The sequence below is a fragment of the Cinclus cinclus genome, chromosome 14 (assembly GCF_963662255.1).
Source record: "Cinclus cinclus chromosome 14, bCinCin1.1, whole genome shotgun sequence".
Lineage (NCBI taxonomy): Eukaryota > Metazoa > Chordata > Aves > Passeriformes > Cinclidae > Cinclus > Cinclus cinclus.
In genome coordinates this window covers 6,381,708-6,409,688 of record NC_085059.1, presented here as the reverse complement: position 1 = coordinate 6,409,688, position 27,981 = coordinate 6,381,708, and the positions used below count along the sequence as shown (strand labels likewise).

The 27,981-nt window shown below is 39.0% G+C and overlaps 1 protein-coding gene across 1 annotated transcript; it reads right to left on the bottom strand.

Annotated features, from left to right (window-relative positions):
* LCP2 (lymphocyte cytosolic protein 2) lies at positions 1-27,766 on the bottom strand. The gene is made up of 21 exons (XM_062502167.1): positions 27,501-27,766; positions 25,009-25,071; positions 22,437-22,483; positions 15,902-15,967; positions 15,016-15,047; positions 13,684-13,718; positions 12,279-12,480; positions 11,427-11,527; positions 10,505-10,571; positions 10,202-10,285; positions 9,406-9,431; positions 9,294-9,313; positions 9,083-9,187; positions 8,126-8,156; positions 7,422-7,434; positions 6,269-6,389; positions 3,863-3,915; positions 2,930-3,033; positions 2,038-2,121; positions 1,138-1,293; positions 1-434 (listed from the first exon to the last, which is right to left on the bottom strand). The coding sequence occupies exons 1-21, from the start codon at positions 27,576-27,578 to the stop codon at positions 312-314; spliced, it is 1,611 nt and encodes a 536-aa protein (XP_062358151.1). The 5' UTR covers positions 27,579-27,766; the 3' UTR covers positions 1-311.
* Positions 27,767-27,981: the final 215 nt, after the last annotated feature.

Here is a 27,981-nt window from a genome sequence, read left to right as displayed (position 1 = left end):
GACTTGTACTGATATTTATTTATGGTTTATCAAATTTGGTGGGGAAATAATTTCAAGAGAATATGCATACCTTGGAAGATAAAAAAATTCTCATGTGCTGTATGATTAATGGACAGTGATAAACATTTTGTAGGAAAATTATATTCATAGAGTACTGTATTTAAGGCATAATTTAAAAATAGCAGTCTTTTTTCTTTGAAACTGTGAATTTTAATAACTTCATGATTTTAGTTAGCTGAAAAGGGAAATATCTTGAAGTTTATAACTTCAGTAGGCTTCAGTACCATATGTCATCTTCTCTATTGTTTCATTTAAAAATGTCCTGCAGCATATTTTAGCATGCACTGGTTTCTTGAGCCTCTGTCTTTTCCATCAATCAGAAGAAGGGGTGTTCTTTGGAAGTGGTCAATGATATCTGCTACAGAAGAAAATTCCTGTGGGATGGAAGAAATGAGAAGGTTAAGGCCAAAATGTCAGAATTATTAGTAACCAGTAGAAACAAAAGGTTTTTAAAAATTCTAAGTATTTATCAATATTATAAATACATATATAAGGTCCAGATCAACTGTTCTCAATCCTGCCATGATCTGTAGCTCAGAAACTCTGTGTACAAGGTGCTACAATGTTGTACAGTTAATTTATATAGTCTTGGTCTGTTTAATACATGCTGTTATCACTTTGCTTTATGTGATGACTGTACTTGAGAGTTCAGAAGTGGCTGATCAGTTCAGGAGTTTTATCTTGATCAGAACTGTGCTATCAGTTTGTCTGGTGCCAGGAAACCCACACAGTCCTGCAGGCTGGGGCTGAGCCACCAGTCTGGGAGCACAGCTGTGACCTGGCAGGTATAGATTAGCTCTCAGCTCTGCATTTCTCTTATCTGGAATCTCAGTGGTAAACAAACATTCCCTAACCAGGCACATGGATTTCTAAGGACAGTGTTCTAAGGCTACCCCTTCATTCCCCGAGTGCAAACAGCAAAACCTGATTCTGCTTCCAGCAATAACAATCTTCTCCCATGAATAACTCCAAGAGAAAAAGCAGAATTCCACCCCAGGAGAACAGTCACCTGACATGGAGTAATGAGGCAGGAGATGCCTTAAAACGAAGAGAAGTAGTGTGAAAAACACATAGTACCTCTTTTCCTTTTAAGCTGGTTCCTAAGAGATACAAGTGGTCCTGCTCCTGGTAGCGGATCTGGATGTTGTACACTTTATCTCTGTACAGCACCATCAGTACATATGGGTGAGTAGCAGTTTTTCGTGAGCTGTCTCTCACCAGGAATGTTCCATCCTGAAACATGAAAAAATGAAAGATGACAAATAGCAGACACTTCTGGGTTTGATCAGTGTAACAACTTTCACTAGAGCACTTGTGCTTTCAAGTGTTTCTTCTTTCTGAAATCTTTTTTCCTTTTGAATGCACTGTTAAAGCATTTAGGTCTTTTGATAAATGTGTTATCTTTCAGTTTGCTACTTCAAGCTTTCCTCTCTGTTACAAAAGCAGATTCTAAAGGAAGGTAGGAATGGTGTTGTATGAGGGAGAGATCCCATTAAAGGAGGAAGCAGAGTATCAGACCAAACCTCACATCACTTTAACCAGAAGAGAACTTCATTTCCACGAAGTTGCCAGTCACGTTTCCTACATGATGTATTTATAGACAGCTTAAAATAATGACCTTGCCTGTTTAATTCAGGTAAAGGCACTGATACTGTACCACTCCCTCTGCTTTTCTTAATTTCAGATCTATTTTGACTAGTCTTCCATTGAAATCACTTTCTTAAAGGCACTGAATGGGACCTCATAAGCTGGACTTGAGTACAAGTCACTGGAGTGGTGCACATGCCATCTTCAGCTCACAGCAAGTGCTGCGAGGCAGCACAGCGTAACCACAACTCCCACAGCAGTAATTCTATTTCTCTTCACGATTTTCATTTCTTTCCAGATGTACAGATAAGCCTTGTTTGAACCTGTACTTCATTTTGCTGGTCTCTGGGGCCTAGAAAAGGGTGGGAAGCCCAGGCCTTTTGCAGGTACCTTGTTTATCCTGCGGAGCGCTGCCTCTGCCTCGGGCCGGCTGAGGAAAGCCACGTACCACTCATCCTTCAGAGAGCCCTGGGGCTGGGGGACAGGACAAGGACAAAGTCAGCTGCCAGGGAATGGCAACATGCAAAGCAGAGAGTGGAATCTCACTGTGAGGGGTATGTGGGTCTGCGTGCAGAATCTCTGAGGGTACGGGTGTCACGGATCACACTGCTGTTTTTTATGGTATGGAAAGTGCTCCTAAGTTGTTTTAAATTACCTGCTGACTTTGATAAATTAAAAATATTACAGATCTAGCTATAATGCCCCTGCAGGTAAGCTAAGAAAACAGATATTTCCAAATACTTTCAGTAAAAGATTTTAAGTGGCATGTTCTCTTTTGTCTACCTGGACACTAGGCACAAAGGCATCCTTTGTCTTCGTTTGTCTGGTTTTTTAACTATCATCTGAGACAATAGTGCAGAATTTCCTGTGAATGTACTATTTATGGTTGCCCAGCAGTGCTATCACCATGAGTGGTTTGCTCTAAACTTGTTTTATTTAAGGAAATGTGAAGCAAAGATGCACTTAAAAAGAATGAGTCCTTTACTCATCAAAGTTTTGTGGAAGGAGAACTGAAAATCTGATTCTGCTCGAGGGTGGTTGTGCAAAACAATCAACCCAGCAAACAATTATTTTTCTTATTTTTTTTCTGCTGGTGTTCTGCTATTGTTGTTTTCTCTGGTGATGACAAAATAAGGCACTACAGTTTGACACAGAAAAGGAAACTGAAACCACTCAGTAGTGTCCTGACAGTGACTACGGACTGGAAAAACAACTTTGAAAGATGTTCTGTCTCAAAGCCAGGAAACTTTCTGTCTTTACAGTTATGGTTCATGTTTTGTACCTCATCTTCCTGCATGTTTGTCTGGTGAACAGTCTGTCTGCTAGGAACTGGCAATGGAGGTCTCATGTCAGCTGGGCCTCTTGAAGGAGATCTGCTGTTGCTGCCTTCAGGGATACAAAAGTAGAAAAAACAATGTTAAAACCACGAAAATAATTTCATCCCTGCATCCAGGGTGTAGAACCTTGATTTTATGAAGCAGGAAGTATTTGTATCATCCTGGTATTGAGACATCCAGAAATTACTTGAAATCAGATTTAGGCTTCTCTATGAAAACCAGGTTCTTTACATAATTCCATCCTTGCTTCACAGGGACTTGAAGTGAGCTCTTGTGGTTCAGATTTCTGTAAGAACAGATGAACTTGAAATAGGGGTGATATTTTATCAGTTTCTGTACCACAATTACTCACTTGAGAGCATCTTGGTTTCTTTAGAGACAGAAGTAAGATTGTCTCTTTGCAATCCTTGCCTTCTCAGCAATTAGAAAGTAAAAAATGTCACTGTAGGACACTGACAGCTGTTACCATTTGCTAAAAACTTACTTGTAAAGCAACTGATGTCTAAGTTTTCTTTACTTTTTCTCACGAGATAAATATGGAGCATATTTCACATGAAAAGCATTTGCTAACCTTTTTGGGGAGTATTAGCATACCACAGTGATTTGCATAGCTCAGCTCTCAGTATTGTACAGAAAAGAATGGTTATATGAAGTTTTGACACTGGTTTAACTAGGCAGGAGAAAAAAAAGCCCAAAATCTTTGATTCAGACTAAGTAAGGTACACAAGATGCCCTTCAGGAACTTGATAATTTTCTGTTCACAGGTCTAGCAGAAATATCCACAGAAAAAAAAGCTATTATATTGACTGCACTGAAACTACCTTTCAACTTTCATTGACTTAAAAATAGAAAATAATGTAAGAATGCAAGATACAAACCTTGATGGAAACGTGGTGGTTTCAGAGAGCCAGTTGAAGACAGGTTTCTAGCACTGTTTAAAAACAAACAGAAAAAAATAGCAGTCAGTATAAATACATTTCTTCACAACATTTCTGTGCTCTCATCACCTGATCTGACTGTGTGCCTGTTTTACAGAATGAGAGCCCCTTGAGACCAGTGCAGGGTGGGGAGAAGCCTTCTCTTTTCTTCCTTTTTCTTTCATTTCCTTCTTTTTGTGTTAAGTGGATCCACCTTTATATTTACCTGGAGCTCAGTATCTGGGAATAAGATAATCAGTAAAGGCCACTGAGACTTCTGTACCAGGATCAATGCAGGGAAGTCCTTCAGCCTGTGGAGTTTCCACAGGGAATTACTCTGTCCTCCTCCCAGAGCAGGAAGCACAGGGAGCAGCTCACCAGACCTTTCTCACTGTGGGGTTCCATTTACAGTTATTTTTCTTGTGGCTTCTGTAACGTTATTGATAAAAATGCAGCTTCACATTTATGTTGCAAGCTGAGAAGCAACATCAGGGATAGGGACATCTCCCACAGGAGGAAAGGCTGAGGGAGCTGGAAGCTGAGAAATCTCAGGAGGAATCTTTTAAAGCACATAAATATCTGAAGGGAGAGCCAGGCTCTTTTCACTGGTGCCAAGGACAAGACCAGAGGTTCCCTGTGAACATCAGGAAACATTTTTTAATATGAGGGCAACAAAGCACTGGACCAGGTTACAAGGAATGTTGTGGAATCTCTCTCTCTCTCCTTGGAGACATTCAAACGCCATCTGGACGTGGTTTCAGGCAGCCTGTTCAAGGTGACCTTGCTTGGGTAGGGGGTGGCACCAGAAGACATCCACAGATCTCTGCCAACCTCAACCCACATCCAAAACTGCTCATAATGGAGTCTCACTCTTCAAATTTTGTTATTATTTTTTGTTTCTTCACCTAATTGAGAACAAATGGGCTGCACTCCTTTCCTTTACTGCACAAATTTCTCTTCTGCTTAAATGAGCTGTTGAAAAGGCTCTGAGATAAATATGCTAATTTTGTTTGTACAGCAAAAACACCCTATCATGACTTGATTTATGGGAGAGAATCAGTCAAACCAGGGGCCTCTGCTACAGCAAAATTTGGCAATGCTCTGAACATAAGCAGAAGTGTTGATCATAGGAATAGTTCCATTTGCATATGACCTTGCTATTGCTACTGCAATACTTGTTTTGCTTGGCTGTCAGCAGTTTCAGAGCATGATGGCAAATGTGATGGATTCGTCAAAGAGCCATTAAAAAAATACAGACATTAGAAAATGTGCATCAGACATGGACTCAAGGAGCCCACTCCAAGTCATCAAAGTCCAAGTCTGTCACATGGTACATCAGAAATCACAATTTAGTTAGGGGCTCTTCTGTCTAGCAAATGAAGGCATAACAATCAAATATTTGTAAGTTGAAGCTGGGGAAAAAATTGTAGCAAGTTTCACAATTTTAAATAGGAATTATCAACCATTAGAGTAAAATTTAGTAAAAGAGATGTGAAATTCTTTCAGATTCAACTCCAGACAACCAGGGTTGTGGGTTTTTTAGCTTTGAATTGTGAGGAGTTGCAGCTCTAACACTTAAGCTTCTAGAGTGTGCAGGACCTCTTTGCCCTGAATCCTGCTGAGTTTTGCAGGAGATGATCCCTTCATTCTTATGGATCCTGCAAGCAATGGGAGAGGTGTCTCAAGAATGGAAGCCTTGCACTGTGTAGGGTCCTGATGCCTTAGGATTTAGCTTTTATACTTTTCAGATCCTGTACTGCTTTAGTGCATAACTCTAAAACTCCATAGCCTGTCAGCCCCTGTTCTCCCATTTTATTCAGACAAAACAATTCCTCTCTAGGCCTGAAAGTCAAGGACACCTCACTGTCCCAGGGATGTAAACAACAGTGAACTGGGGGGGAGGGGGCAAACTTGGAGTAAATTACTTCCTTACCTGAAACTGTAATTGGAGGATTAAACCCTGATATGTAAATGGACCCAACTTTCAATTGTGTGAAAAACCTGTGACCATCTTGGGTGTATCCTCTTGGAGGCTTCTGACTGCCCAAGGTGTCCCTATTGAAGGCCTTCAATAAATACCTGCTTTTATTCTCTTAACCTTGTCTAGCCTCTGTTCCAGGCAGCCACTTCAAGGCATCAGTTTTAAAACCTTCCTTGCCATAAAACAGAGATTCATGGCTTTTTTTTCTTGGTTGCCTGATGTGCACTCTCTGCTCCACTGATACAGAGCTTCAATTCTATAAAGGATTCTCCTGGATGGTAGCAACAACACTGACTAGAATTTTGTAGAGGCAAGGGCACAGTCTCAGTAATGAGCTACCAAGAGATTGAAATTCAAAAGGAATGACCAATAATGGTGAAACATACCTTTCTGCAGCAGGAATGCTGTTGAATCCTGGCTTAGGTGGAGGCTTGACAGATTTGGGTGGGAATGCATTGGAGTTGTAAGGGGGCAAAGATAGCTGTGGCACTGGTCTTTGGAGGGCAGCTGTGGAGAGGAAGAGAAGGAAACTTAAATCCTACATGAGATATTCTTAAATGAAGTAGAAGGAAGAAATTCTGTCACCTTACTGCTGTTTAATTAGCAATAAACAATCCTTGATGTATTAGCTGCAGATTGAAAACTCATATGATCAGCTGAGAACTTGAAAGTAGGTATTAAAATTAAAAATAAACTGGAACTCGCTTTAGCAAAATTTACATTTTCTAACATATGTTTTGGATACATTTCCTAACATATATTTTGGATGAGCCACAACTCAGGTACCTTAACTGCAGCAGAGCTGAAAGTGGCACATGTTTTCTGTCACATTGCTTCCAAATAGCAGATTTGACACCACCTTTTTGAACACCATTCTGAGATTTCTCCCAGCATGAAATAAAACATTTTCTTGCTGCAGTGTCCTCAGACCTGAACGAGCCGTAAGAGTGGAACAGGTTAACTGTGCTCTGCACAGCTTAAATAACTTTATTCTTTATGGAGGCTTAGGGGCAGTGATAATTCATAGAGACTTGGCCAAATGTCCTGCTTCTGTTATGGAGTCACTTTACCAACTTCATTTCAGAAATCAGCATTCTGCAGTAATTTATAAACACTGTTGGTACGTGGAAGAAGTTCTGCTTCTGTTCATAAAAGTGACTAACATTGCACAGAGCCTGGTGCCAGCAGGGTTTGCTGAGGACTGGGAGACAGAAGGATTCTGTTTCCAGCTGTTTGATGCTGTGTGCAGAACACAAATCTCTCTCATGTAATGTATTTCAAAATAAGAAATCCTGCTGGCTGGTAACTGGCTGACTGAAGGAAGCTATTAGCTATTGATTTCCTGGGGTTTGTGGCTTTGATATATAAATCTGTATGAGGCACTTTATAAGAATTCTACAGCCTATCAAGGTACCACGTGACTTTAGAAATGGCCCTAAGGAAACAACTCTGAAATAATTTCCTTTTTACCTTTTTTCTTCTTTAGAACTAAGACAAAGAAAGATTTCAAGTCTGAAAAACCACTGTAGAAATACTTACTGTCTTCTTCTTCCTGGGGAGCCAAAAAAAAAGAAAAAAAAAAGAAAAAAAAAAAAGAAAGAAAAAAAATTAGCAACATATTGTAGCATAGTTCTTAGGAATGTTTTACAAAACAAAATCTGGACATTGGTGAGTTTTGCATATACAAGGACTCCTAGTATCTACACTGTCACTTCCCTCTAAAATATTGGGTGTTTTGTCTTCATGCAACACCAATTAATTTTTAAAGATTTTGCACTAAAGTGCAGCTATTCTTCTTTACAAACAAGATGCGTGGTGGATGTCCCATAATGCATCTTAACCTAAAACAGTCAGAAACTCTCAGTAGATGTAAATTTTTTCTTATTCCTTCAAATAAGTGTAGAATCTCAGGGTTATCTGAAAACGAAACTTTTAGGTCAGCTTAAGCTGAAAAACTCCCCAGAAGCCCAGCTCTTCTTTAAGCAAAACCACTTCTCCATGTCATAGAAGAAATTCTGGCCTTATTCTTCCTGTTATCCAAGACAAAGTTCTCAGGGAACACACTGATCTAGACACAGAAGAACTATTTAAAAACACCCCATGTGCTATGAAAGATTCACGAGTATTCCTTATAATTTATAAAAGAAACAAGTTTACCTTTGCCCACATTATTAGTTTATACAGCTACTTAATTTTACTGTAACCACTATACTTTTAAATATATACTTTGACACTATACTTACTTCATTTTTCTTGTGTGGTGGCCAACTTTGCCTGAAATGAGAATAAAACACTCATCATAGATGGAATAATACTCATTCACTTCATGTGCATTAGGCCTTATTTTCAACTAGAATATGAATTTATAATAAGTTTTAAAGACCAATGGATGCAGAAACATTTTTTCCTCATAAAGACATCTAAGATTCTAATTTTCAGCCATAATCTAAGACATTATTGTAGTCCTTAGCCTATCTTGATTTTATCAATAAGGAAAATGTCTGATGAATTGATTGCAAGATTAGAGCTTAAACAAATTTGTACAATGATGAAACATTAGTCTTCAAGTCCTGAACTCATTTATAATATTTAGCAACACTGCTGGAGCATATCATAAGGATATCAGGTTTTGTTTCTCTGATAAATTGTCCTGGCTGATTAACAGATCTCAATTATTTCTTCTCTTGTTTTAAGTTCAGTCAGTGTTCAGCCCCCAGGTTGTCTAGAAAATGCTGGAGAATGATCCAGTTCTGCTGGAAAACAATGCTGGCTGTTAAGAAGCAGTTTTGCAAGCTAATAAAATCAATGGGATGAAAGTAAAGCTTTCCTTTTCTAACACCCTAAAACAACAGAATAGAACTCATGCAAGAGTGTTCCCTAGAGCAAGAACTTGCTCTGGTGGAAAAAACATGGATCATACATATCTCTGTATGACTTGGAAGTGAGCCATGCCCCATGTAATGGCTCGTTCAGATATGACTGGAGAGAGTTTTTCTGCATTCACACCTTTCTGCAGCTTCAAGAACATCCTGTTCACATTAATAAACCAAAACTTTGATATGCACAGACCCTGCTGCCATGCAGTACCAGTAAATCAGCCCATTCTTGTCTGATTTATAGCAAGCATACCTATATGCTTGTCTGTATTTTTGTTAAATTTCATTTCTCCTTTACTGAATTTCAATTAAATGAGCACTTACTTTCCAGGGCTTTGCTTCCTTAGAGGAGGTGGATTGCCTCTTTCATATCTGTCACTTGATGGGACAGGAGGTTTTGGCATCATTGCTAACTGTTCTCCCAGGGATCTAAAGCAGGAATGAGATGATGAAATAAAGGCAAAAAGCTGCTTATTAAGAAATAACTGGGGAATACTGGCAATGAAAGGATCATCTGCAGAGGACAAACTCTTACCTTAGCTGTGAAACCAGAGGCTGTAAAACAAGAAGGAATAGTTAAAAGAATGTATAAGTGCATCAAAATAGGCAAAAACAATCAATAATCACAAATAAATAAATAAAATTACCTTTTCAGGAATGCCTGGCTTCTTCCCTGAAAACAGCAGAAGATTACATTTATAAAAAAATGAAATTTAATTAATTAAACTTCCCATGAAATAAATGAGTTTTGAATAAAATTGAAAGTTATTCTTGCAGGTTGAAGAGCTCACATCCTGAGATGTAGGCCAGAAAAATATTTTGGCTTTGCAAGTGATGGTAAAATTGCAATCTCTCTTATTAAAGGGAAATTTAAACATTTTCAACATGGTATGTGTCACAATCACATTATCTAAGGTTCACCTTTGAACTACTGGATACTTTTTTGCCATTATATAGCAGGTAAGAGTTTAGATAATAAATAAAATTGTAGAGTCATATCTGGAGATGCTTTGTATAATGTGGTTTTCAGCTCTGAAGGAAATGCCATTTTTTCTGGGTCTTATTAGTTCTCAGCCTTCTTTTAAGTCTCTTGCCACATTACCTACAGCAGTGTATGCAGAGTTTTGTTACTTTTGTATGCAAAGGTGATCTCCTCCTTTAACATACTGAGTATTTCCGTGTTCAATCACTTAGGTGTACATCAAACCTCTATTCCACAGGGTTCTCATAATGTCTCTATGCTCACCTGTCTTACCCAGGGCTGCTTTTTTCTAGAGGAAATTTCTCTCCCACTTTGTAAGTTCTGCTCACACCATTTATTCATAAACAGATTACTTTGATTACATTTGGTTGAGCCTTCTCCTCTTGCATTAATTATATACAAACTGACAATTTTCAGTAATTAAAGCAACCTCAATGATATTATTGTAAGCAAATACTGACCTGATCCTGGGCTTTCTCTCTCATATGGGGGAGCAAGGCGATCCAGAGAGGGTTTTGTGCTTCTGTCTATAGAAGGAGCTGGGGCTAAACAAAACAACTGTGTCAGATCATTTGCTTGATCTATACCATAGGTCAATATATCTTTATTTTGTGTCAATTAGAACTGGCGTTACTTCTTAAAATAACAAGTCAGACTCCTGTATGAGTGGCAGAAGAGAGTGGAACTGAGGGAGAAGAGGAAGAAGTGAAGTGCTGCACAGTCCATGGGAAAAGCTTTACAAAGAGAACACCGGCTGTACTCACGTTTCAAAGGCTTCATGTTTCTGTCTCTACTCAAGTCGTTGCTTGGTGGAGGAGGGAAAGCTGGCAGCTAAAACGAGTATTTAACAAGTGATTAAAATGTGTCTTCACCTTTCTGTTTTGGGTGTATTAACCCCACCACGCACATCTGCCAGTCCTGTGTGGTACAGCACAAGGAGCAGGTCTCTGCTCACTGCAGGAAGGACAGGAGCAGGGACCTCCTGGAGCATGACCTGCACTCGTTGGGTTTTGCTGGATGCAGAGTTGCCTCCATCTGCTGTGTCTCCCAACACCCCAGTGATGTCTCCTCAGGAAGGGGGTGTAAGGTCAAAGGAAAGGAACAGGAGCTTCAGCAATGCTGCTGTATCTCTGTGACACTGCAGAAGTCCCTCCATCACATCCTAAACCTTTACTTCTGTGTACATTACTAGGTTTAGTGTACATCTGTTCTGGCAAACACTGAACCTGTAGTGCCAGCTGTCAGCAACACAAGAGCTTTTATTTTTGAAGTATTCACAGCAGGAAAAAGAAAGGAATCAAATCTTGGTCATCAGTGTTCTGATTATACAGTCTCTTACACTTTTATGTGGTCCTAACCCAACTGGGCAACTGCTAGAAGTATAGCTTGGAAAAACAACCTTTTTCATAACAGAGGCATCTCTTATGAATATATAAATTATGTGGAAGAGGCATGCACAAGTAGGTGTATATTTCCAGTATAAGAATCAATGAGGTAATATGAAATAATTAAATATATTTCTCCCATGAAATTTGTTCCTTGAACAATGGCCACCTTGTAACAGAGTTCAAATCTATTTTGATGGCTTCTTCTTCATACACCAGATGAATAAAAATGGCCCTACACTTGGACTCCTAAGAAGGTCCTGAAATAGGAAATAGGTGAGATTTTAAGAAAGGAACCTACAGTAGCACTTCTTCCCCCAAATGAGGCTGGGCCAGGTCGCTGGGGTGGTACTGGAGGCTGATGTGGAGGCTGATGTGGTGATCTGGTTGTTGAAGGTCTGTCTAAAGAAAATGAAAATCCCAAACTAAACACCTACACAGAGTTTGGTTATTTAATACTCATTTGATCTTTATGGCAAAGAGCCCTTACAAGAACCTGGCTACTGAAGTTAATAAATCACAAAGACATTGCTGTAGGATTTTCCTGGCAGTAGCTTTAGTGTCAGTGTGTTGTGTTGGGAGTTCCAGGCTGGTCTGTCCCTGTGGGGGTGACTCCCCTGCCAGGCTCTTGGCCACAGGATTTATTTCATTCCCTGCAGCACCGTGTGTGAAACACCAGCCAACCTGAATGGCAGCTCTGTGCTCCTGAATGGACTCCACACCTCCAGGCTGCTGAGGAATCAGACATGAAACAAAAATGACAGGCAGGGACAGCTGACTGTTCTTCTCCCAGGTTTCACTAGAATCTTTTTGCCACTGTTGTGACAACCTGCTCTGGCCAAGGTTACACTGTTAAAGCTACTGCAGCATGTGCATGTGTGTAACTTCATACAGGTCCAAACCAAAGGCCAAATAATGCACACACCACACACAGCTCAGCTGCACTCCAACAGAGCTTGTCCAAAGTAGAAAATGCAACTTTAAAAGTCACAAACTCATAGAGTTTGTGTCACTAAATCTTGCTCATGACCTACGTTTTTACCTTCAAAGAAAAACCTTCTATATTTCCATTATCAGCCACCTAAAATGTGGCTGATAACATGGGAAAATCTAATTTGTAAATTATTAATAGCACTTAAATTTTAGTAATTACCTATATAATCTGTGCTGCTTGGAAGTGACTTGGCAGGAAATATGACATTGTGATGTGCTTCATCGTTATTGGATGGGGGTGGCTCATAGCCATCACTGTCGTGCTCTGCTTCCTCAGGCTCCTCTGTTGGTGATTCATAGTCAGCCTCATCTTCCTTTTCCTGGTCTTCATCAGGGCTTTCATAGTCATCATCATCATCATCCTGGCAAACGAGTATAAAAAGTGGATGCTGGAAGAGAACACTAAACCTTTCAGAGCAGTTTCCTTGTGGCCTTTCACTGTGGTATTTCTCACTCTGGAAAATACCAAATTTTTATAACCACTTATGAGGGGAAAAAAATCTGTTGAAATAATATGGGGAAAGGAGGCAACGTTCCACTAATGCATGGAGCACTCAGGAGCTTAAGAAAGGAAACAAATATATGGTGACAGTGAGTGCAGTGGGAGATCAAGATAAGATTTTTAGGGAACAGACAAGGCACCAGCAAACAAGCCAGTGTTCCTAGGAACACCTTCGTTCTTGCTTTCTAACACGTCCTCTACAGCATGCAACCCAACTTTTGAAAATTATTCATAAAAACTGAGATCTCTGATTTGCTTCTTGGCGTCCTCCTGACCCAAACCAGCCTCGTTTGCAGCACCTCACCAGGTGACAGTGTCACTATGGTCACTGCACATCTGTGCAATCTGCCAAGGCTTGAGACAAAAAGAACACTCCCTCTGTCATTGGTGCCACAGCTGGAATTTCCAGAGTCCTCTGCCCTGGCACAGAGCCCCCCTGCTCTGTAGGTGGTTACTTTTATCTCTTGAGCTCCCAGAATAGCAAAAAAATCTCCTGTGAACGTAGCAACAAGTGTCTTCTAAAAACGCCTCTCCCTTTTATTTTTGAAGATAAGCCATTAGCAGAGGTCAGCCTCAGAAATCTTCATGAACAAGGCTGTGCATCAGCAGCTGATGTGGGTGTGTTCCACCTAATGGCTTTGTCAAGGCATTTCCTATGCCAAAAGGAAGAAGGAACTTCTGCAGTCTAAATGGCTTTAAAAAAAATATTACTGTTCAACATATTGGCCCTAGAGAATAAAATGGCAAGAATTTGCCACTGAATGACACAGCAAGCTTGCATCTACTAGACACCTCTTTTAAGAGCTTGAAACAGGCATGTAAAATTCTGCTGTGGTTCTGTGGGGACCTGGTTGTAGGCTGGGAGCTTCTAGTCAGCAGTGGAATAGGAAGGCAACTCTGAATTACTGGGGGAGAACCTTTTCTCAGCTAGGAAATTTGTATGCAGCCACTCCCATCATTGCTGCTCCTGCTTTTTCCAGCCCCCAGCCTTGCTGCCCAAGCAGCCAGGGCAGGAAGAGACAGCCCCCCTGAGCCAGGGGGTTTTCTTCACCCAAATACTCACAAACGAGGACCAGCCACCATCATCCTGGGCATACCCTGTGCAAATGATAAAAGTACATATCATATTATTGGCTTTTTGCAAATATTAAAATGAATGCTATATGCCTAATGTTGGAAAACTTTGCTGTATGAATACAGCTTCTTTTAGTTCTACTATTAACAAAACTTAGTGTTATAAATGTATGTTTTTCTTGGACTACAACGTGGTGATGTACAAAGCTTTTGCTCATGTAACACACTCAGAGAATGATAAAAAGATAATCAGGAAATTCTTCACATTCACATTATCTTATCTGGATGAAAATAACCAGAAGTCCAGGGAAGGAACTGATTGATCAGGGAGTAGGTGACAGGATGGCACCACAAAAAAAAAGAGAGTTGATTTACAGGGGGGGGGGGGGGGGGGGATGATTTTGAATAATGCATAAAGGTTTATGACTATGCAACATGTTGATGAATTTAACAAAGTGTTTTCTGAGTTACTGTGTGCTCTTGGCTGAAAGCACCTGGCCGTAAGAACCTTCTGCTTTATTGTCTTTGTCTCCTATTCATCTTTTTTTATTAAACCTTTTAAAATTTACCAGGAAAGTGAACCTCATTTTTCACACAAAGAAGCGCAAGCACACATTTCTGAGCAGGGACAGCTTTGTCAAAGATGTAATAACTTGACAGAAAGAGCCCCACAAATGCCAGGTGAGTTCTGGACCTCAGTCCTGAGCCACAGGAAGGAGCTGCTCCTTCAGAGGCAGGCTGGCAGTCACAGAGAGCACCTTGAGTGAAATCCTGATTCCAAACTGAGATAAAGCTGACCTGCTGTGCCATGATCTGGGTGCCTGCACTTCAAGTCTGCCCCCCTTCCAATTTCAATTACAGAATTTGAAACAAAAGGCTTTCAGAATGAGCCCAGACTTCTTATCTCCTTGTTTAAGACTAGTTTATCTTTCATGAAGGAAGGGCTTGGGGTTTTTTTTAATTTAAGTCTCTAATACAGCACTGCTAGGAGGAAGGGCAGGGGGTGGAAATGTTGGAACAGAAATATATAAGCACTGATACAATGTATTGGGTTAAAGAAAGACATTTTGACAATTCTCAAGTAAAAGTCTCTGCTCTTGCCTTCCTTCACCATCTTTTCACTTTAAAAACATTTTTTCTTACTTACTGTCCTGCATCTATGCTTCTCTTTTTTGAAACTTCTTTATACTCCCACATTTTCATTTATTGTTTTGAATTTCTGGTTCCTAACCCTGCTCCTCTCAGTTGACTCTGTTCTGCAAGTATTAATTTAATATTTTTGAACACTTTTCGTTGTTAGGGTCTGCCAGTATACACTTACCTGTGTTGTCTGAAGATTTTTGTGTTTGGGCCCTGCAACAGAGATACAAAATATAAATTATTTATGTTAAATGTTTGAACCTTCTGTTGCAAATGAAGGCAATAGTTAACTGTCACAGTAGAATGAAGTTTACATAGATGAGTTTAACTCCACCCAAAATGCCATAAACACATTAGTTGACATTTACATAGAGGATCCTAATAAAATCTAAACTGCTTCAAGAAGAATTGAAGTCAGAGAAGTCAAGTGGTTTGAAGCAAAGGGACTCAGTAAATTTATTTACCCGTCCTGAAAACAGAAACTTCAAAGTCAAGTTCATAAATGTAAGGTTAAAAAAGGTTTTTATGGTTTTCAATTCTAGTTTTGGATTCTAGTGCATGGAAAGGTGTAAAATCCTGTTATCAGATGATGCAAAACCATGTTATGCAGACTGGACTTGGTTTTCATTGGGAAGGGACATAAATTGTTCTCTTCTCATAGAATGTTCTTGCAAATTTTGCTCTTCTTCTATTGGGAATATTATATTCAGTGACAAATATTAAGAATTAAAGAGTATAATGATGTATAGATCTTTGGAATGCATAAATGGTGATTTATTAATAATATATGCCTAGGCTTCCTGGTCTTCTTAAAGGCTGTGTGCCCAGGTGGAAAACTGCATGAAACGTGCAAATGTTACTTGGTTCTGGACATGGCAGAAGGACCTGGGGTGTTCATGGGCTCAGGATTTGATATTTGATATCAGATGACATTAATGAAACAGAGCTTTATTTTATAGAATTTTCAGGCTGCACTTCTGATCCAGGCATTATTGATCGAATGAAAACCAGTCCAGAAAAGATCTATCTGAAAGCTTTGAACAAGAAAGCTGAGCTGTCTTACTCACCATTTTGGAAGGAAAGAGAGCCTCCCTTCATTTCTGTTTATTTCTTGGCTTAATTTACTTACAATTCTATTGGAAAGAAGAACAAAAATAGTTAAAAAACCAAAATCTAGAAACCCGTCATTTGTCAAAGCAGCTAAAACATTTTCTTTGCCATTATCCCTCAGTATTTGCTAAATTTAATCTGGTAATTCAGTATTAGTATTAGTATTAGCATTAGCATTAGTATTAGTATTAGTGTTAGTGCTAGTATTAGTATTAGTGTTAGTATTAGTATTAGTATTAGTATTAGTATTTATTATTGTTATTTACTATGTGATAAAAACACTAAATTTGCCATTTTACTGGCAACTCATGCTGCAGCATATCCAACTACAAACTAGACTGTTTTTACCTTGGTAAAACCCCATATTGTTGGATCATGTTTAAAAATAAACATTAAACCCAGCAAGCCTTGGCATCTATGGGTGTTGTACACATCACACTGCTTCAAATAATGGCCATGGCATTTGTATGATTTTGCATGGAAAAAGCAAATAATAGTTCAGGAAAACAGAACTTATGGCTGCAAAAGCAGAGATTAAATGTTCCCTGAGAACATTCCCTTCTTTGTTCTTTTTGTGTTCCTTCCTCTGCAGCCATCCCTCATCCAGAATCCCTCTAGCAGAGAAGGGGGAAAGGCTGATCTCATTCCATGTTTTAATACATTTTCAGGGCACGGCAGAAATATTCATGAAATATCAAAAGGCTGTAATTTTATGCCTGGAGAGATCTTTCCAAGTGGAGGAGAGTCAGTGCTGAGATTCACAGGTTAATTCCTACTGAGAGACCAGAATTCTGCTCTGCTACTAATGAATTTTGCCTCTATGATTATTTTGTTGCAAAGAAAGCTTAGGATGGGCCATGATCTGATTCTGAGTTGTCATTATTTCTTATTGAGGAACATCCAACTGAGAAAGCCCTGTGGCAAACAAAGCAAATTGTTTACATACATCCAGTTTAAAATATCCCATTTTACTTCCAGCTTAGGTCTGTCAGAGACAGTAATTGTGAAAATATAAGTATTATTTTAAAAACCAGGGATTTAATGTATCTGTTTGTCTCAGATTCTAAATTCTGTAAAAGCTTAATTGTTTGTTAATGCAGAGTTCTTCCCCACACATCTTGGACTGGGTCAATCAAAGCAGATATCAATACTGAAAAATATATATTCATAGCCAGGCAATTACCACCCTATTTTGTTTTTCTTCTCCTCTCATGTCTTTTTCTGCTACTCAACAATAACAATCCTCATTTTTATCCAAATGATCTAACTAGTTCATCTTTCATGTCTAACTGCTCTTCTGAGCCAGGACTGGAGGAAGACAGGTTTTCAAGCCATCCAATATGAAAAACAAGACAACAAAATGAAGTTATTTTGGACCACGGTGGTAGTGCTGCCTGAAAAGGATGCAGGTGAGTGGTGTGAAGTTAAGGATATGCACTCAAGGATCCAAGTATGAGAAAAGAAATACAGAGAAAGAATATTGTTTAGGTTTTCTTGTTTAAGGCACTATTTTGCAATTTTCTGGTTTGAAGCCAATATTATCATGCATGACCCTTTTTGAGATAAGTACATGCACAAGTGTTAACAATTTCTGAAGGATTACAGCTGTCTAAATCTGACATTGTCACCCAATCAAGATGGATAAAGCAAGAGAAACACCAAGTTACAGGCATAGGAGTGTTCTTGCTCTTTTTCCCATGGAACCAACGCTGTTCTGCACAAGACATTTCCTTGTGCTGCAGGGAATAAGGAAGTTGCTGTGTGAATGATAAATTCCATGTGAGACATCAGGAAACGTCCTGGGGTGAGCAGTGCCCTGCACACATCACTGCTTTGGTCAAGAAGTGGGTTATGGAATTTATCTGTGGCTTATTCCCTGCTGTAGAAGAGGCAGAGGATCTTTCAGAATCTTGGTTTTTTTTCAGCTAAAAATGTAAAATGAAGTTCTCTGGTTTTGCAGCTAATAATTCTTAGAGTTCAGACTTCCCTGGGTGTGAATGAGACCTGAGTGTTTGGAAACTTTCTGGACTAAACCTGGACTGGCTGCTACGAGAATTTACACCAACTCATTTTTGAGGAAAAACTGACAGGAAGAAGTAGATCATCTTATCTTGCTGCCAAAAAATTTATCATATAATACTTAAAATAATCTAAAATAATTATTAACCTAATAATAAAAAAGTGTCCAATCTTTACTTCTAGTTTATTTGAAATGCTTCAAACCAATTGCTCATAGGCTTTATTAGAAGAAAGCAAACTTTAGGTGGGTCACACTTCATAAGGAACGTTCTCAGGGAAGATTGGTGCACTGAGCAGCTGAGCCTGTCACCGTGTGAGGAAGGAAGTACCAAAACCACATTGCTCTCTGAGCTGTGGGAGTGGATGATAGGAGAGGATAAGGCAACAGCACTTGCAGAAAATGTTACTCAGACTTCTCATTCTCTTTCTACCTCCTCCACCAGTTGCTAAACTTAAACTGGCAGGAAGCTGAAATTTTTTAAAAACCCACACAACCAGCCCCCAAAGCAGGACTCCAGAAGTGGCTTTTGTTCACTTAACTGCAGGTACTGTTGACATGAACAGAATCCACTTTACATGTACTGGGACAAAGGGTTAAAGATGGGTAAGAGAGGTGGAATAAAGTTCCTCTAGAGCCAGGAGGCTGCACAGATGCATATGGAGCACTGTCAGAAGCATCCTGGTGATCCAAGTCTTTGGTTTGGCCTTTGAGAAGACTCTGCTGGGTAGATGCAATGCTGTTTTATTGACTGCAAAGCAGACTGAACACCAGTTATGTTCCAAACCTTGCAACAACCTTTAGACCCCAGCTGAGAGCATGTGTGCACACGCACTGACATCTGCCCAAGGCTTACTTTTTTAATAGAGAAAGCTCAGATTTCTCAATTTTTACGTTTGCACTTTTACTCTTCTGAAAGTAGAAAGACTTTCAGACTGTGCCATGTTTGCAGGCTCTGGCTGTGTCACACTGAGCTGGCAGATGACATGAGTGCAATGATGAGCCTTTTGCTACTGGAAATTTCTGCCAGTGCTGTGGGATACACTTTGGAGTGCTGTGGGATATGCCCTAAGATTTTTCCCACAAGACTGGAAGTTCCAAATCTCAGGTTTGCCATGAACCTGACACTGGAATAGCCAGAAGGATCAGCAGTGTCCTGAAAACTTGGAACCTTTTTCTCTCAAGATAGCAAACAATAGGAGTGACAAACTAACTGCAGTGTTTACATCATGGTTCAGGTGTCAACCAGCAACCAGCATTATTTTTAATGAAATCTTTGATTTTTCTGTTTATGAATTCTGGCCACAGTAAGTAAGGCACATTCTGTTGTATGTGCTTTAAAATATTTTTCAAGACTCGAATTTGTTTTTCACAACTATAAAACTTGATGACCTTTTCTGACTGGCAGTAGTGCTAATGCACAATAGGAAAACTCTGTTTTTCTCTTAAGCTGTAAATTGGCCTCCTGCTTCATTAGATTTATTATCAAAATGTTAGTAACACCCTCACGATTAGGTCTGAGCTTCATTTAGCACTTAGGACCAATGGTCAGTGTCTGCTCTGTGTAAAATTCACCAAATCTCTTCCCAATGTCAGCAGTGTATCTCTTTCAGGACACAGTGTGTTCATGAAGATTCAGGTATGTATCTAAACATAGTGGTATTAATATTAATTTTTTTAGCAAAGTTTTCCAGAAAAAGCTCACCTCTTTCAGTGGAGAGTGTTAAAGATTTTAAGAAGTATTTTAATTTTCAAAATAGTGCTTAAATCTGGGGGTTTTTGGTTTTATAAAGAAGCCAAAAGTTTTATGAAGACATGCACCTGGAACAGGGCTGGTGGAGATTAATTTTCAAAATAATAATTAATCAGTAATAACAGAATGTTGTAGAGTTTTATAAATAGATTCAGGAAATGACCTGTAATGTCATACCTTGTAATGACAGCTGTGACCTACTTCTGACTCTTGAAAAGTCACAGAATCATCCCCAGATAATGACACAGTTATATTTAAAACCTGAGCAGTGGGTTTGCTCAGAGATAAATGTTTAGCAAGCCCACAAACCCAGCTCAGGAGGTCTGTACAGATGCAGGCTGTGCTTTGCAAACCTTGTATGATTCCAGGTGCTGGCTCCGTGTAGGTCAGAATATTCCTGCTAAATTTACTGAGGAACAATCTCTCTTCTCAATATATCTTTTATTCATTTCATCTCTAGCCTGTGCTGTAAGTGTAACATCTGCTATTTGTATTAAGCTTCTGCAGAATATGCTCAGGTTTTAGCACTGCATTTAAGTATCAGGTAGTGTAACTATCATTTGCTAATGCCTCTTTCAGCTTGTAGAACTCTTGCTACAACCAACTGAGATTTGCATTACAATACAAAGGAAAAGTGTGAATGTGTTCCAGCAGAAATCACCAGCCAGAACTTTGTGGTTCAATGAGGATGTGAAGATTCTGAAGTAAAGAAAATAATGTTTAAAAAAATGACAGATTCTTCTGCCCATTAATTCTACCCAGGAGGGTTGTTTTGGGGTTAAGCAGATTTTTGGTTTGTTGTTCTTGGGGTTTTTTGGGTTAGTTGGTTGGTTGGTTTTAGTGAGAACCAGTTTTCTTCCCTATTAAAGCTCTGAATTCTTGTTTTAAACGGTGGCATTACATGGAGGGCCTTTCTGCATATGTATAATCACCATATTCCAGTGGATATTTTGCTTGTTCGTAAGTATGAAAAAGTCTGAGAATAGAGGCCTTAGTTCCAGAGCTTTCCCTCAGATTTAAATATCTACTTATTTATTCAGTTCCTCAAGCTGTGCACCAAGCTTCACTTTTCTTTTAAAGATCTTGATTTCAAATTCTCTTCTTGCTGAGAAATCCCAAAGGTCTGAGTGAAAAGGTTGTTCAGTTTCTGCTGGGGTGTAACAAGTGAGAAACCCAAAAGACCTGTCCAAGAAAGGCTGTTCTCTTTTTCTAAGGTGTGAAAATCAAATTTTGAGGTATCAGTAGGTTCAATGAGGAGGTAGGAACAGCTCCACATGGTTAGATTTCATTTTAATGATTCACCGATGGCATTAATGTCTCTGGTATGTCTGAGTTCATTAGACCATCCTCTGACTACCTTTCTCTCACAAATTTGAAAGGAAATCACCAGAAGTTCTCAAAATTAAAAGCTCAGGCGAGGAGAACAAGAGGTACTTCTGCCAAAGGACTGCTAAGATGGGACAAATTATCAGAGAATTACAAGTTCTGCAGTAAGGTAAGGTGAGCCTGTCCCAGACAACGTGGTCTACCATCAACATCTGTTAAATGTTTCTTTTAATTGAAACTGAGTTCAGAAATTCTGAGACATCAGAGCATCTTTTTTAAATAATGTCTGGACCTCCTTACTAACATATTGTACACCACCAATCCCTATTTTATTATGTGAAAATACAGATGTGATTTTAAGAAATATGTCACAATCCAAGGCTTTCAAATTCAATCCTTCATATCTGATCTAAACAAGGGTGTCCTGCTGAGTTCAGCTCTTCCTAACAGCTCACCCATGAGCACAAAATTTTTAAATATTCTTATCTTCCCCAGAATACCTTCCACAAGCTCTGAGGCATCAGAAAAGGCAAAGCAAATTGTATCTTGTGTAGCAAAATCAAGATATGAGTGAAGGAAGGGAGTCTGGAACTGGAAGATGAGCAACAAAGACACAGCCATGCTGGAACAGCTTGAATTCCCTTTTTTCTTTCTCCCTCCTTTGTTTGGAAGACCATGAAGAGCTCCATGTGTCTCATGATTAGAAACCTTCTAACCTCCAGCTAAAATATGTAGCAGAGAACCCACAGTAAAATAAAATCCTTCATTTTTCATCATGAAATATTAGAAGAAGCCAATTTCTCTTACTCACTACTGCCTTAATGGGATTATTGTTTTTCATTAGGTAACTTCTATAAAGTTACAGAAGCTATTCAGATTCGTTGGAAACTTTTTCAAGGCCTAATCCACATGAGCTGAGGAAAGCTATTGAACATTGAATCACATGGTCCAGACTGATTTCTCTTGAACACCCACCTAAAGCAAAAGCACACGAAAATAATTTCCAATCCTCAGCTGTTGTGGACACAGTTGACTTTTTTTTTTTTCCTTTAAGTTAAAGTCAACAGTTAGGCAGTGAACAGTTAAGTCATACTTCAAAGGTAATACTTGCACAAAAATTTAACCTTTCTGCAGCTGCTGTCAGTCAAAGAATTTATGCATGAGTTCTTTTTGAACATCCCCCAGATAAAAATCTTCTTGTTTTGTATCATTTTGCTTGAGCAGTCATGACAACGCTCATTTTATTTTGGAATATTCTCCTTTTTCTCTCAGTACCCTCCAATAAACAAGTTTCTAACCAATCACTCACAAATCATTTGCCTGATATTTCCTATGAGACATCACTGCCAAACAGCTAAAATAATTCTTAATATTACAATAGTTTGACTTTACTTACGGCACTCTGAGCTTTGGAAATTTCTGAATGTCATTTTCAGACATGTTCTGGAAAGGAAACACATGGGATATGTGACAAAATTGTCCATGGAATACCCTCCAAGTATATAATACACATACATTCAAAAATGTGGCATGAATTCATGTCGAATTTATGTGACTTCAGAAGTCAGATCTATTGAATTCCCTCTTGTCTGCACAGTGAAATTAGGCAAGATTGTGCATAATTGCAAAATTTCAGAGTAGAACTGTAGGTTTTAAAATACAGAACCTCTGGCTTGAGTTTTGTTCTAAGAACCTTATCTGTAACAGTACAGAAAAATCCCAAGTTCTAGGGGACACATAGCTAGAAAACCCCTTGGATTTAAAAGCAGCCTTGGCAGCCTAAAAAAAAAATCTTTCAGAAATAGGGATGGGGGAAGGAGTTTTGTTTCCCCCTCAACCATAACACTGCCACTGGACTGAGATTCCTCCTGACTGACATGTGCTGTCTGGAAACCTTTCCTGAAGCTCCTGCAGAGTCATCCCTTCTCTTCCTCCAGCATGTGCAAATCCACAGTTAGGACAGATTCAGGAATTATGAAGACTTTGGATTTTGTTGATTTAGTGTTTTGTTTACTTTATCACAAGCTTCATGAAATCTCTTTGGAACAGGGATGATGGTCTGGTTCTTTTTGTCTTTTTTTGCTGGTAACAATAATATGTTTCTAATTACACATGGGTTCACAAAGCTGTCAGTGTCAATGTCTGGGACAGAACAAATCCTATCTGTGTTTTTCCACACTATTTTGCCTCTGGGAGGAGTGAAGCACAGGAAAAACACACTGCTTTTATGGAAATGTCCTGCAGTACTTCCTGAAGAATTGTATTTTTTCTAAAGGCTTTTTAACCTTCCCTCAGCAGTTCTATTCTGGTGATAAACCTGACAAATATTAGAGGTATAAACTCTTTTACAAGGGCCATATTTCTGCTTTAAATAACAGAGAATTTTATTAGAATAAGTTATATGGAACCCCTTTGGTTTTATTCCTACCACATCTCAATAGTGCTTTCCTTGTGGTAGCCAGTAGGCACAGAAAGGTAGCTCTTAAATTTGGATGTTACTGTGATTAATTTTAGGGCAACATTTTTACACCAGGTTTATCATGTAGACCTGACAACAGCTACAAACCCAGCAAACTCTCAGCCTGAGCAGCTGCTTCAGTGCAAATGTAATTTGGCAGTTTCCAGTCACTCACAAAATGTAAAAAGATGCTTCTTAGGAAAAATATTCATAGAGAGAAGCAATTTTTTTTCCCAGATTGCTTTGTTCTCTGGAATATTTTACTGGACATCTTCTTCTGTGGTTCTGTTTAACAACCTTTTCCTTTTTTTCCATTATACAATTGCCAAGTAATTCAAAAGCTTAGAGAAAGTCTGAGCAGAGGTGAGCAGCCACTTGGCTTGCTCAGTAGAAAACATCCTTTGAATCTGCTGGGCTGCCTCTGAAGAGCTGCTGCACTCTGAGCTAATTACAGAAACACTCTGGAAATAATAGAAAATCACAAAAATCTCCTAGAAATCACACAGTTATTGCACTTTCTATTTGCACCCCACAAACTACCAGAATGCCATTATGCTGCCAGAGCCACAAGTCCCACTGCAGCCACAGCTCCTCAGTGCTTGAGCTGAGGAGGATCTCTTGGGGACTGAGAGGACAAATCCCATGACACATCTGACTAATGCTGACTGCACCCTCCAGCAGGAGGGAAGGGTCAAATCCTGCTCCTACAACAGGGGCTTGAAAATTCTTACGGTTTGTCTCAATGAAATGTCAAAATACTCAATATTAGGACAAGTAAATGAAAAATACAAAACTTTAGAAGAGGTATGTGGAGATCTCCCCACTATGACTAATTAAACAGAAGACCAAAATTACAACTTCTGGGGAAATAGAATGGCTAAAATTTGAAAATAAAAGTAAAAAGTAGTCATACTAAAAGCTCTCACACATCTTATGGACGTGTATTTAAGACCTGAAAACAGCTGCTATGACAGTGGAAGCTAACAGCTTTTTCTAAATTAAGCCAAGCCTGGAACAATGTTGATTTAAAGCAACTGGGACTTTGCTTACTAGTTTTAATGCTCTTAAATTTTATTGATTTTGTGTATTGCTACAGAAGAAATCTAATTTTATCTATAGAGGAATGAAGGAGTTCTTCCAATGAAAGGCAAGTCATTCTGAGCAGGGCTGTGTCTTCTTAAGTATGAGAGGATAATCAATAAATGTGGGGCTTCTGTAGTTAATATTTGAAAACAAGAACTTTCTATAAAGGAAGAGATGAATTCAAGACAAGATTATTGGTTTAGAAGTTCCCTGTCAGTATAAAAAATACTAAAAAATATCCATATTGAACAACATACTTGGGTTCCCAGCATTCCATATTTAAAGCAAGTTGGCTGATTTCAACAAAAGCATTTACCTCCCATACTAATAACCTCAGTAACCACCTCCAAAGTGGCTCTTCATCTGCCAGTGCAAAATAAGGAGGAGTCAAAAACATCACAGGAAGGAATTTGAAAACGCCACTCACCAAAAACCTTTGTCCATTTATGCTGTGCTTCCTCACGACTTTCTCACAGTCCTTATACTTTAGCTGTCAATGAGAAGATTATTGCACCCTTAATTATAAGAATCAATAAAGATACTTAAACATATGGCTGGCTTTGAGTAGATGCTTTCAAGATACCTTTTTGTGTTCTCTGGCCTGTCTAAATGGTTCATTTTGCCCCACAAACATGGATTTTTACGACAGCCGTTCTTCAGTGGACTTGAAGGTTTTCATCCATTTAGGAACACATTATTTCTCACATTTGCAAACCACCTCACAGTTGCCAGGCCCAAAGAAACATTTGAAAAATTGGATTATTGTGATACTGACTGGGATGAGCACCTGCAGAAGTAGAGCAAAAACCCTATTCTCCAGGAAAATTAAAGCTGACTGACCCCAGGGAAATCTCACTTGTTAATACTGTAAATAATCTATAATATTTGTAAAGCTTTTCCACATTTGTTTCCACATTGTATTATGTTTTCCAGTAGCATTTAGGACAAGGATATGCTCTTTAGAAGTTGCTCATGTACAGGTTGACCACAAAGCATGACATGACTTTTAAACATTTCCAGCAGTTGTCCTAAATTGTTTTTTTGTGTGGGTGGGTTTTTTTTGGGTTTTTTTTTTTTTTTTTGGGGGGGGGTGTTTGTTTGTTTGTTTGAACAGTCATAGCATAATGTAAGAACACAATTTATACTTTTGATCTGGAATTTTTGTGTCTCAAGTTGGTCAGGTCCGTATCAGAAGAAACCCAAAGAGCAGGCAGGCAAAGTGACTTTTGGAGGCTTTGAGACAAAACCATGAATCTTATTCTGGCTGAAACTTTAGTCAGTGAAAGTTCTGCAGACAAACGACCCTGGAATAGCTCCCCTAAAGCAGAGAAACTCTTCAGGGAGCTTTATATCCTTTGCAGTTCTAACCCTTTTATTTTTTTCTTTTTTTTTTCTTTTTTTTTTTTTTCATTTTAAGGTGTAACATTGTAACTTGGCATGAGAAAGGCTCCTAGAAACAACCGAACAGCAGAGAGGGTATTTTTAGGAGCCACCTTCAGTTACTCATATGAAGAAACAGACCTAATTCTGGTAAATATATTAGGATACAGATTAAAACTTCTGTGCAGACTGAGGACTTAAACCTGTAAATAATTTCTTTCATGCAGTGAGTGTTTTCGTGATGTTACCAGCACAAGTCTGTATGCAGAAGGAAGCAACGCTTCACAGTGATTTTGATCTAATCTCAAATCTTGAAGTAATTGATTAAAAAAATATGTTTAGCTATTAAAAATAAACCTTGGAATATCCCAAATATTAAACTTTACTTTTTTATATTAATATATATATATATATATCAGAAATTATTTGAAAATTTGGTTCTTCATTGGTTCTGGTTCATTCATTCTCTGCGTTTATCTGGGGACAAGATCTGGTCACCTGTGCCAGGTGCCCAGAGCTGGCTGACTTGAGCTGACATTCTTGTCCTACCCAGATTTTTAGATTACTTAAACATTTCTTTTGCCCTGATTTAGCTCCCTGAAAGTGGAATGCCATTATTTCTATTCTGGAGTGTATCTTGACCACTAGAAGGGAGACATTACAGATAAATGTGCATTCAGCTATGGTAGAACTTAGAGTTGATCCTTTTATCATTGTTCAGAATATTATTATCAGATTTTTCAGAAAGCCCTTTTCCCATTCCTAATTTCTTGAAAATGGTGGTCCAACTTCCCCCTGCAGCATTGTTGTAATGTTTTTCATACTTGTCTGAAGTTACCTGATGATAATGATCTCATCTGTTCCATCTCCAGTTTTTGCTTTCACTTTCCTGTGCCAGTAACTCCTGCACCCTAAAATTAGGGGCTTCTAAGTACTTGGCAGTTTCACTTCTCTGGAGATTTCATAGACATGGACTCTGTGTTTGATCTGCTCATCTTTATTAAGTAGTTCTGCATTCTACTATCAAATCTGCCTCAACTCCCCAGCTAAGACTCTCACAGTGTTGTAGGAGACATTGAAAAAAATAAACTTTGCATTATTTCAAAATTAAGCCTGAGGTGCTCCAAGTTTACAAGTCTAGCCATGGATGTGATTAACAAAGACATTCAGAGGCTCATTTGTTAGATCAAGCAATTTGGAAAAAACTATCACTTCTGAAAATCATTGAAGATGAAACAGAAAACTTGTAATCTTCACACCTTAGTGCCTTCCGCAGCTGTTGATGGGTGTTACACCAACAAGCACCGTAGTAATGTGTTTAATTTTCTCCAAGCCATGAGTTTCTCTTCTAGCCAATTTAAAAATCCCTTTCAAGATCCATTTTCACTGACCAGTTGAACTCAAATTCTCATTTGACGGCGGTTTTGCTTTTAGTTCTGCAGCGAGCTTTGCCCATCATAAAATATCTGAATTTAGCCAAACAGATATTACAGCAGTTTGCTCTTCCATCAGACCAAAGCAAAACATGGCCAAACTCACCGTCCTGAAATATTCTGCTAAGTCATCTGGGTCCCAGGTGAGCACGTCGGAGCGGTAGGGGAGGCTCCGCAGGTCCATGGTTGGTTTTGTCTCCGAGGCAGTCAGGGAGTGTTCACAGCCAATGGCACGGCCATGGATTCCCTCTGCGTCGCCACCTCCAAGGAATTCCTTGCCCAGCCTCCAGCTGCTTCTGTCAAGGAACTGTTCTGGTCAATTTAAATTATGCTGTGAGTTCGTTCCAGAGAGACACTGCTTCCTCTGGTACAAAATGGTCTCTTCTCAGAAAAGTTTCAGCTAGTCAGCCTTACCACTTCCTTTCTCTGAATATAAATAAGTAAACAAGGAAGCACAGCAGAGGGCTGAAAATGCTCTGCGTGCTACACAGAAGTAAGTGACTACGGACGCTCATTTCTTGTAATTGTACACATAGATATTTATGTATTTAGTCACACTATATATGCATAAAAATATTGTCATATTA

Coding starts and splice junctions, on each gene's coding strand:
- LCP2 (XM_062502167.1), bottom strand. CDS start 27,578: ATGGACCTGCGGAGCCTCCCCTACCGCTCCGACGTGCTCACCTGGGAC. Junction 22,484..25,008: donor TAAATGGACAAAGGTTTTTG/GTGAGTGGCGTT, acceptor TTTCCTTTCCAG/AACATGTCTGAAAATGACAT. Junction 9,432..10,201: donor GAGAGAAAGCCCAGGATCAG/GTCAGTATTTGC, acceptor TGCTGTTTTCAG/GGAAGAAGCCAGGCATTCCT.